Consider the following 11,850-nt stretch of genomic DNA (forward strand, 5'->3'; position numbering starts at 1 on the left):
CCTAACTTGTTTCCTGCTGATGGCTCAACCTTGCTTGCTGAAAGCAATGAGGACTCGAAGCCCTTTACCGAGGAGGACCCAAGACCGCAGTCTTCGGCCTGGATTACACCTCAGTGGAAAACAAAAACACACGCAAACAAAAGTCTCACCACTGAACCAATCGGCATCATGATACACAGAGAAAAGGTGGAGTGTGTCAAGGGTCCCTTTCAGTGGGATCCACACCCAACATCTTTAGAAGCAGCCATGAAGCCATCAGTGATGAGTCACACAGTGCCCATTGGCTGTAAAAGACCTCTTGGAGAACATCTTTGTGCTTCTCCCAAGCCACCGTGTGGTCAATGGCCTCCTGTGAACGCCGAGGGACAATGACTTAGGATGGCTGCAGCAGAAGAGGACTGTTAGGATTCTCACGTGCACAACGAATGCTGAACAGCCAGCCAATGGACAGACCTGTCTTGGTAAAAGTCCAACAGACATGCTGCCTAGGTGCAAGGTTGGTGAGACGTCTTCTTCTCATGTACTTTGGACATGTCGTCACAAGGGACCAGTCCCCGGAGATGGCCATCAGGCTCAGTAAAGTGGAGGGTCAGAAATAGAGAAAGATCCTCAACAAGATGGATGGATAGACTGGCTGCACCAACGAACTCAAGTGTAAGACATCTTGTGAGGATGGTGCAGGACTGCAGCGTGTTTCCGCCTGTTGTACAGGGGGCTGCTGTGCCTTGGAATGGGTTTGATGGCACTTAACAGCAACATGTGTCGCATAGTGTGTCCTAAGAGGGAGATTAAATTTCTAGCACGGTTACAGCCCATAATATTTTCCATTCTGGTTATCACCCTTGTTGGTCCGCATTTTAAAAATGGGATCTGTTCCAGTGTCATTTTCTCAGTCATGATTGAACCTGACTGAACTGGTTTGAGGTCCAGGGAACCATCTCTTCCCATGTAAACTGGTGTGGGAGGAGTGTGACTGGGGAGAAGATGATCACGGTGTCCCCAAATCTGTCCCTGTGAGCTCCATGTCCATACCTCCAGCCTGTCCTGAGAAGGAAGGACATTCAGTCATCCCAGCTCCTTTGTGAAACTCCACACCTGCAGAGCAAACCCAAGGCTCTGATCAGAGTTGGTTGTTAATTCTAACACCAGGGATGTTAAGTCAATCACTGGGCTCCCTTGGAGAAAGGTTAAGTGTGCTTACCAGGTATAGTAGATCCAAAAGAGGCCATAGGTGAAGACAAAACCAGCACCCATAAGGCATCCCCTGGTCAGGGTTAAGATCAGGGCCCTGGACTCCTTTGGCCGCCCAGGTGCACAGGGGCAGCAAGAGGAGCTACCTTAGAAGAAAGAGGAAGTTAGGTTCTTGATTGTGGCTTCCACCCTTCCCTCTCACTGGGTGGTCTGTCCTCAACACATGCCCAGTAACTCACTCTGCACAGAGAGCTTCAAAGAAACATGCAGGGAGTCTAGTGAGTACTGAGCCCGGCAAGTGAATTCCCCTCCATCTTCAGCTTTTACTTGCAGCAGTTCCATGACTTCTGGTTCTGAGGGCATTGAGGGCTTCAGGGTGAGGCTCCCCCGGGCCCAAGTCACTGTGGAGGGAGGATTGCTGTCGACAACACAGACCAGACGCAGGTACTGTCCCACCTGGACATTCACTGAAGAGCCATTCCTTACGGTGTTGGATTCTAGAAGGAAAGAGTCAGAGAGCCTGAGAGTCAGAGAGAGAAAAAAGAGATCAATAGAAAGAGGATGTTTTCAGAAAGAGATAGGGCGAGGAGCATAGACACTCAGACATAGTCTGTGAAAGAAAAGACTGCCAAAAAGATCCAGCGAAGGAGTGGAATATCAATTTTATGTGACACCCTGGCCGGGTGATGGTGACCTTTTTTCCAAACACTGATGTAGATGCTGCTATTACAGGTAATTCAGCATTCAAGGAAGTTGCCCTGACATGAAACAGGTGACTCGCCACAACGTGGGTGGGCCTGATCCAATCAGTCGGTGGCCTTAAAAGCAAACGTGAGTTTTCCTGAGGAAGAAAGGTTTTGCCTCAAGACTATACACAGGCACCCTACCTGACTCGCTTCCCCACATACAGTTATTGTGATGTGTAAATTGTGGACAGAAAGCTGATAAATATCCTAGGCTGGAGACTCTGGGAAGACACACAATTTCACCCCTCTCTGGTAGGAATATAAACTTGATCATCCTTAATGGAAGGTAACTTGGCCATTCCCCCTGCATGATCCCTTAACCCCACGTTTCCATCAGTCTATTTAGACACCCCAGTGAGCCTCTATGCAGAGTACAATGGCTCCCTAGGGCTCTCAAGGGCATGACTATTGAGAAGCAGACAACCAGGCCTACTTTCTCAGGCATCACTGGGTGAGTTTGAACCACCAACCTTGTAGTTTGTTGTTGAGTACTGAAACCAACAGAACCAGCTACAGATTTCAAATTAGACCAAACCTAGGATCCAGCTATCTTGCTTTGGATATTTGTTTCAGAGGCAAGGCACTAATAATGAGAGTAGAGAAAAGGTCTGAGGTCATTTGTGGCATTCATGTTACTGGTGTTGTGAGTGGGAAAACGTCATGCCATCCTCCTTCATGAATAAAAGATGTGCCTGGAACCAGAATCCAACCACAGAGGACACAGGGTACAGAGAGAGATAAGAACAAGGACAGGCATTACTGTTGACATTGAATGACCTCTTGCGTCTATCAAGTGGAAGAACCAAGGCCCAGAGTAGCATGCATGAAAGAGGGGTCCCTTCATGGGAGGGCAGCTGTCATCTTGGGGACAGACTGTGTTGGGCATTTCACATTTGGCCAGTAAGAATGTAACATTTCTCCGAAAGAACTGATGCAAATGTCACTAAGGAAAATGAAAAGACATGGCAGAGGAGCAAGCAAGAGTTGGGTGACGAGAAACATCAAACTCCTAGTCTGGTGTTTAGAGAGGACACTTGAGTTCAACAAGGGGATCTCTGGTCACCCATTTGAGCCCAAGAGAACGTAGAAGATTCTGGTCCAGTCCTCGCTCCCAACAAACTCTGGAAGGCAGTTGTGGCAGGGAATGGGTGGAGGAAGGTCCTTCCTACCTGTGTCATTTCCTTGGAAGACAGCTATGGTCACATTCTGTGGAGAGTCTAAGACAGAAAGACTTCATCAGGGGGAGAGTGGGTGGATATTGGCCTTCATTCCCCAGAAGCTGCAGAAACGGGGAAAGGGCAAGGTAGACATCTCCCTGACCCCTTCCACTCTAGATATCAAGACCCGGTACCCAATGCCCAAGCTCCTGACTCTCTTCCAGCTCTGCTCTCGGTAGGGACTGCTCATCAGAGAGCCAGGTCCCCCTACCCAATACTCACAGGATACTTTGAGCAGAATGGTTCTATTTGTTGTCACACCTGCTCCAGGGAAGGTCACCTGACAGGTGAGGTTGGTGCCGTGATCCTGAGGCCGTGGGGTGAAGGTAAGCACTGAGGAGTTGGGGATCATGGAATCTCCAGGGACAATGGAGGGGCCCATCCAGGAGAAGATGGGAGCTCTGCCCCGATCACAAGCCCAGGGTATAGGACAGGTCACGGTGCCGAGTCGGCCAGACACCAGGGACCGTAGGATCTGTATGTTGGGCTTCTGAGTCAGGGCTGGTAGGAAAAGAGAAGATTCGGGATCAATATGCAGGGATTTCAAGATTATTCCCGACAAATCTATTCCAGGCCTGGACACAGCTCCTTCCACGGAGCTTCACACACTTTACCCAAACACCCCTCCCGCGTGAGACGCAGCGGTCCCATCCCAGACCTGCCCGAGGCCCCACGTTCATCTCCCGGAGCGCGTCCCTTACGTTTCACATGAACAGAGAGCGGATACAATGTGTAATTCCATTTCATGCTTCCTCTCGCCACCTGAAAAAAGTATGACCCGTTGTCTGCCATCCTGGTGTCTCTGATGTCCAGGGAGCAGGTGTGGTTCCGAGGGTCTCCAAGGAGATAGAATCGGCCCTGGGTCTCCTCCTGCACTTTTTGACCTGGGTGATTTGTGGCCACTGGAGCATCCTGGTTCACATCGGCCCCGTCACGGAACCAGGAGCCATACGTTGGGTCAGAGTCAGTCCACATGCCGTGGGGGTAGGTGATGGTGCAGGGCAGAAAAGTGCACAGACCCTCCTGTACTGTCACTGACCTCTGCATTTCCAACTGGTATTGGTCGTCCTGAGCCAGAGACCCTGGGGGAAGAGGGTGGCTCAGCTATTGCATTATCCCCCCACCCCCTACAAGAGATACTCCCCCCACCCCCTCCCGCCCCCATCATCAACCCACTCACCTGTCCATAACAAGGGCAGCAGCAACCACAACATTTCTGGACTGGTGGAGGCAGGTTCAACCCTAAGAACGTCTGTTTCTTAGAGCTCATCTCTAGGCTAAGAGTGCAAGATATGGTTCCACAGGAAGAGGGGGAGGGGGAAAGAAAGATATGTTGACCAATGACGGTCTGCAGAGCAGGAAAACAGAAACCTCAGGCCCAGATGTTATCAGGGCAACTCAGCCAACCAACCACTACCTCCCCACATCCACTCATGGGACCTGAGGCTGATAGGGAAAGAGATCTGACCAAGTTGGCATCCAATACTGGGCCCAGAATCCATTCTTATCTCCTGGTTGACCACCATCCCCTCTGGTATCATGTTTACCATGTGAAATCGGGTCCCTTCCAGCCTGGCCCACTGAGTCATAGGCTCAGTGGGAATCAGTCTAGCTGAGGAGGGACCCAGAAGAGGCTTGGGAGCTGAGATCAAGCACCTGAGAGCCCAGGTGGGTGAGGGAAGCAGCCGTCCCTCCATCTCACCCTCAGCGTCCATGTGTTGGGCTTCTCTGCCTTACACAACCTACCCAAGACACTGACCTCCAGGAATCACCAGGCAGAGAGAGCATGCCCTTGAGTTGATTCCAACTCATAGCGAACCTGTAGAACTGCCCTCCCCCCTTGCCCCCCATAGTCTTTCCAAGTCTGTAAATTTTTACAGAAGCAAACTGGTATATCTTTTCCCCTTGGAGAAGTTTCTGAGTTCAAATCAACAACTAACCTTTCAGTTGTTAACAACTGCACCACTCCCATGGAAAACCTACGGACACTCATAGGTGTGTAAGAGAGAACTTTATATCAAAGAGTAATTGTATATGAAGAAAACATCCCAGCCCAGTCCAGATCAAATCCATCAGTTTGATATTAGCCCCTATGTCTGATACCAGTCTCTAAATTCCGCTTCAGACTCACACAACACATGCAATGATGCCGAATGCAGGATGATCAGAGGCCAGTGGGTGGAAAGTCTTATGGATTCAGTGGCAGTGGAAGCATCTCAGCGCTGGTGTGGGTCTCTACATGGCTCCTCTAGCTCCAGGGCTCCGACTCCCTCAGCTTAGCTCCATGCGGCTTGTCAGCAGGAAGACAAAGCAGAGACTCTGTGTGTCCCACCTCCAGGGGGGAAGACAGGAGTTTCCAGCATCCTCAGGAGAAGGCCACTCCCACACAGAGGCTTCATTGGCTATGACCTGATTGACAGGCTAGACTCCACCCCTATAACCAATTTATTAAGTTGACGTGACACGATGTAACGACCACACCCCAGTTCCACTCCGACACACTTGGGATCTCCATGAGCTGGAATTGGCTCAAGAGCAGCCAGTTTGGATTTGGGGGTTGGAGGGGCTGAGGGGGGAGTAGTGGTAATCCTAGGGATTATACTTCCTTATACCCTATACATTTATAGGGAGGTTATCCAAAACGTACCAAAAAGTTGCCTTCTCAACAACTCAGCGATTCATCACAAAATGAACACCTTCCAAGCAATGAAACGTTGCAGGAGCAAGGCCCCTTCCTCCATGTGCCCCCTCCACTCTCTAGGCTCCAGAGCAGTCCTTAATTCACAGGAATGATAATGAAAAACTCGTTGCCGCCCAGTTTCGGAATCCAGTTGCCATTCAGATTCTGTGACCTTATGGAAAAGAATGGTCCCAGCAAGACTGCCAAGACTCTAGATCGTTGTGGAAACAGACTGTCATGGTTGTCTCCTTCAGAGAGGCTGATGGGTTTGAACAGCTGAACTTTCACCTAGCAGCTGAGCCCTTAACCTCTATGCTATGTGGGCTCTTTTAATGGCAACTCTCTTTTGCATTTCTTTGTAGGTTTATCATTTCAATACAGTCAAACCGATGAAAGCAGAAACTTGGTGTGGTGGTTATATATCTGGTGTCAACTTGAGAGGATTACAAGTGAAGGGGTAGAGTCTGACCTGTCAATCAAGATATAACCAATGAGGCCTCTGTGTGGGCAGGGCCTTCTCCTGAGAATTCTGGGAACTCCTGTTGAGGTAGTTAGTTTATTGGGCCAACCTGGCTGATAAAGCACATGTGGGGTTAATTGAAGGGTGGAGGGATAAATGGCTCAGTGAGCCTCACCTTTCTAGTTCTCAGGTCTCTTGCTTTCTGATGGTCAGACCAGGGTGCAGCTGCCTTAGCCAGTTCCCTGCTTTAGCTGGCAAGGCTCACTTCCTGCAAGACATCCCTGAGGAGAAGCCACATGGACCTACCCTGATGCAGCCCTGGGTGCTGGAGCAGCCATGTGGAGACCCCTGCCAGGGCTGAGATGTTTACCCATTCACTGACTCAGCTTTCCTCCTGCATTCAGCATCATTGCATCTGTTTTGTGAGATGGAGGAGGACTTTGTGGATTGGTGTGGGTCATATGGGTTAATGTTGGACTTGTGGGCTTGGGGAGCACTGGGTTGGGATGTTTTCTTGATGCGCACTTAATCTTTATATAAAACTCTCTCTTAAACATGAATTTTTGTGGATTTGTTTCTCTAAAGTACCCAGACTAACACACCTGTATTTCCTCCTTGGAGGTGGGAGACACATCTCTCTCTCTTGGCTAACTCCCTTGGAGATTCTCTCTCTGCTCACTCTCTGTGAGGCTTGCTGTCAAGACACATGGAGCTACAATAGAGCCCTGGAGCTGGAGGAGCCACATGGAGACCCCTGCCAGCACTGAGATGCTTCCACTGTCACTGGATCCACAAGGCTTTCCACTCACTGGCCTGTGACCTTCCTGCATTAGGCATCATTGCATATGCTGCGTGAGTCTAAAGAGGAATGTATGGATGAGGACCAGATGTATGGGCTAATATCGGATTTATGGACTTGATCTGGACTGGGTTGGGATGTTTTCTCAATATACAATTGCTCTTTGGTACAAAGCTCTCTCTTATACCCATATGAGTGTCTCTGGCTTTGTTTCTCTAGTCAATCCAGACTAACACAGTCGTCCAATGCATAGAGACTGTATAAAAAAGAGTAGAACTTCCCCATAGGATTACCAGGGGAACGGAATCTCACATCTATCTCCTGCAGAGCTTTTAGTAGGTCCCAGCTGCCATCCTTTGGGATATCCATGAAGTGCCTGACTACTGAGCAACCAGAGCCCCTTAGACACAGAAGCAAGGAATCACAAATGTATGTCAAGTGGTGGTCATCAAGGAACAGAGGAAGAGAAACTGGGGAAAGACACGCATTTTTTTAGAGTGGATAGAGAGATTTCTCCTGGACTGTGTCCTGACTTCAGACTTCAGTCCCCTAAACGCCGAGAAGATCGATTGCTGTTCATTAGTTAAGTGTATTACTTGTGTTCGGGCGGCGTTAGAAAACTGAAATGCCCATCCTCCACAGGGCCACCCCGTCCTGGCCCCTTCACAGCAGGGCAGTTGCAGCATCTGTCTGGTCAAAGCAGGTCCGTCCTGACCCAGCCCAGGTTTCCGAGAAAAGCAGAAGAGTGGGTCGAAGGAGCCTGGGGTAAATCACGCGCAACGAAGAGCTTAAGTCACAGATGATCAGCGTGTGCGTTCTTCTAGCTGTACTTCTCCAATTTGCAGGTAAATGACCAGCGGTCAAGAGTGGGCAAATAACATGCCCAAGTCACACAGTGTCCTGTCCTTGTGCACCCCAGTCTGAACCTCACTGATCTCTCGTGCTCGAGGATTCATTGGCGTGAAGAAACGGATCGTGTTGATTTGAGGGGACAAGGGAGGAAAATCTATCCTTAACCTCAGTCTTGGGTACTGAGATGAAAGTAAAGGGTTGAGTCGGACAGTCCTGGTCCCTGTCTTTGAGGAGCGCCAGTGTCTGGCTGAGCGGCAGATGAGGCATGGGACCATTCTGACACTGTAGGCAAGGAAGCTGGGATGAGGAGGGCAGGCACAGCCTCGGCTGGGTAGGAGTTTTTGTTCTTCTAGACTGAAAGATAAGTTTCAGAGAGGATTGGGCCAAGTGGGCAGTTGGGGCTCTCAGAGAATCATGAGGACTGCAGTGACCCTGAGTCACTGTAGGAATTCCCAGACCCTCAGAAACTGTATCTCTGATTCTACGCACTGGGTATTTTCAGCCAGCCACCAGTTCCTCTAGTTTCTTATGGGACTAACACCACTTCTGTCCCCACGGGAGTTAGAGACAACTCAGGAGGAGCATTCCCTCTGCGTAGGACACAGTCTGGTGTTAGTTGCTATGGACCAGCCCCCAGTCGATGGTGGCCCATGCACAAAGGAAAAATGACTACCCAGTCCTTTGCCATCCTACACCATCGCCATGATTCATTGGCGACAGGACCGTGTGATCTCCAGGGTTTCTGTTAGCAGATTGTTGGCAATACGTCACTGGAGCTTTCTTCTCTGTCAGTCTCAAATGGGATCAGCATCATAGAAACGTGTGCGCCTCCTTGGTGGGTTGGCTGGGAATCACATCCAAAGTGTGCTCTGTTTCCTTGAGATCCCTCGAAGAGGACTTGGTGCTGGGGCCAAGGTCTTTGGTCAAGGCTGAAGACGGTGATTCAATGGTAGAACTCGTGCCTTCTGTGAGAGAGACCTAGGACCAACTCTCGGCCAAGGTGCTGCGTGTCTAGTCATGCATCCGCCCGCTGGGGAAGGCTTGTGTGTTTCTTTGACGCTAAAAAAGTCCCAGCAGAACTATCAGAGTCAGGTGGGCTGGATAGAAAGGCGTGGTAATCTACTTTCAAAAATAGAGCCAAGAAAAGGATCAGCCAGTTGAGGTACACTAGCCAAAGAAACTCCGTTTTGTCGCCTGCTAGATGACCTGCCCACTTCTCCGTCCCATCTCAGAAAGCTGACCGCTAGATGACCCGACTGATCCCCCATCCCTTCTCAGAAATCCCCACTGGTGATTGATTTTAGAATGTACTCTTAAATGTTCCTGGGATTCACATGTTGTAATGAGTCTTGATTATTCTTTAATATGGTTACTTTTGCTTATTCTTTTTGATTCTCTTAAATATTGTTCCCTTTTTGATGCTGTAAGCAGGATATTATCATTAATCTTACTATTCTTATTTTGTTAACCAGGATGTTATAATCAATCCTGCTATCATGGTTTGTTTGTTTTTGTAACAGATGTAGCCTGCAATGCTTACTTGCTCTTTTTGATGTTGCAATGAATCCATTAGTTTTGCTATTCTTGCTTTTGTCGTACCTGTTTGCTTCATAGGAAAGCCCCTGATAATTGGGTTGTTACCTATATAAGCTGTTACCTATATAATATGCCAGAGGGCATATTATCCCCCCTGTCATCCGGTTAACTGAACAAAAGACTCTTCTAAATTATCAAGACATTGTAGTAGCTATTATTTATTTGAACCCGCAACACAGTCATGGGAGTGGTGGAGGACCTGGTCGGGCCTCATCTGTTGTAAATGAGGAGGACACAAATGCATTGTCAACTCAACAACAGCTAACAAAAACAGAGCTAAGCCCAAGAGGAGGACCATGTCATCTCCACTGGGTAGAACCCATGTGGATTGTGGCCATTACATCATCTCCTGTCAACTTGAGCGAAGGGGTGGAGTCTAGCCTGTCAATCAGGTCATAGCCAATGATGCCTCTGTGTGGGCGTGGCCTTCTCCTGAGGATTCTGGGAATTCCTGTCTTCCTCCCTGGAGGTGGGACACACACTCTCTCTGCTTCACATTCGGTTGACAAGCCACATGGAGCTATGTTGATGGCACCCAGGGCCCTGGAGCTAGAGGAACCACATGGAGAGCCATGCCAGCACTGAGATGCTTCCACAAGATTTTTCTCCCACTGGCCTGTGATCTTCCTGCTTTGGGATGGTTGCATGTGCTGTGTGAGTCTGTAGAAGAATGTATGGATTAGTGTTGGACATATGGGCTAATATTGGACTTATGGACTTGATCTGGATGGGACCAGGATGTTTTCTTAATATATGATTACTCTTGGATCTAAAATTCTCTCTTACACACATATGAGTGCCTCTGGATTTGTTTCTCTAGTCAACCCACACTAACACATGGATCGGAAAGGAGATCATCTTGGGAGGGGAAGGCCTGAAGGCTGGTCTGGTGGACTTTTCTCTGGGGTCCTCTTTCATGCCCTTCCATCTGCTCTAAGAATGTCTTGTGACCATATCAAGCTGTTGTCACCAAGTTCAGGAGACAGGAATTGTGGAAGCCAGACACACCCGCATGAATCCTAAGGGATGGTTGTGTAATTGAAGGAAATCATTAAACAGACATCAGACAAAGCATGCAAGGGCTCACCTCTTCCATGGCAGCAGGAACCAGAGAGAGTGTATTTTTTTCACCAATTTTTATAGTCTTGGGGCATGCAAACACCCCCACCCCCACCCCAGCCATAGACACCTACCTAAGTAACAAGGTGGGCAGTACCTTAACCCTAGAGGTCCCTGAGCTCATTGCGGGAGTAAGCTGACACCAGTGCTGGGGGTGGGACAGGTAGAGGAGAGACTGTCCTCTGAGCAGGGAGAATAGCAGCACATCTGCTCCTATGGACAAAGCTACTGGCCGGATAGCAATCAGTCATGTGCTTTCGAGAGGTAACATTAAGGCGGCCCCATGATGGGAGGATATTGTGGGGATGGTTTTAAATTAGGAGGATGTGACTGGGACTCTGCTCCAACTCACACATGTAGAGGCCTCACCCCGCCCAGAATCCTGGCCTCCCAGGCTTCTTAATCATGAGTATAGAGAATTTGTTTGCATACTCTCCCTTCCCGGGCCTCGGTTTCCCCTTGAAAATGAAGGCGCTGTGCTACCCCTTTGCATAAAGGGTCCTAGTTATCCTCCCAACAGCCTTGATAAAGAGAGGTCCTTATCATCAAACGGAGGACCAGTTGGCCCTCAGACAGGCACGTGACGATGGCCACACCTTATCCCCCTACTGCTGCTGAAAGAAACACCGCGTGCAGGTGTCTTTAAGGCACAAATTATTCTCTTGCCACTTGAGAGGGGAGGAGACTGAGATCAGGCTCTTGGCTGGCAGGGCCAGGGTTTCTCTCTCTTTGCACGCTGCAGAAAGTTCTTGTCTCCTTCAGCATCTGTTTCCTGGTTCGCTGGAGAGCTCAGGTGGTGTGGCAATCTCTCTTCCCTTTTGCAACTCATGCTCTTTTGATCTCAAAGGAGATAGACTGAAGACACACAAGTACACCAACATCGCCTCATTAGCACAACTAAGAACCTCCATTTCCAGTTTAGATTCCAGTCATAGGTATAGGGGTTAGGAGTGACAGCACAGGCTGTTTTCTTGTTCCCTTTTCCCAAACCATTTCCTTAGGCACTAATCCAGACATCATACCATGCCACAGATCAATCCACACATCATACCATACCACAGATCAATTGCATCAAGCAGTATTGTACAATTACTACTGATGCCATCCCTCCCCAATCATTTTCTTCCTTCTTGAACTCCTTGAGATAAGCTCCCTTTTACACCACCACCACCACCACATCCACCACCACC

General features: G+C 49.1%; 1 protein-coding gene across 1 annotated transcript; it reads right to left on the bottom strand.

The window, feature by feature from the left end:
* Positions 1-1,197: 1,197 nt before the first annotated feature.
* Positions 1,198-4,368, bottom strand: LOC101641859 (sialic acid-binding Ig-like lectin 13). Its single transcript, XM_013006696.2, has 6 exons — positions 4,335-4,368; positions 3,856-4,236; positions 3,377-3,655; positions 3,107-3,154; positions 1,431-1,688; positions 1,198-1,337 (listed from the first exon to the last, which is right to left on the bottom strand). Exons 1-6 carry the CDS (start codon positions 4,366-4,368, stop codon positions 1,198-1,200), a joined length of 1,140 nt encoding a protein of 379 aa, XP_012862150.2.
* Positions 4,369-11,850: the final 7,482 nt, after the last annotated feature.

The sequence above is a fragment of the Echinops telfairi genome, unplaced genomic scaffold (genome assembly GCF_000313985.2).
Source record: "Echinops telfairi isolate 266 unplaced genomic scaffold, ASM31398v2 ScPeMD7_655;HRSCAF=1070, whole genome shotgun sequence".
Classification (NCBI taxonomy): Eukaryota; Metazoa; Chordata; class Mammalia; order Afrosoricida; family Tenrecidae; genus Echinops; species Echinops telfairi.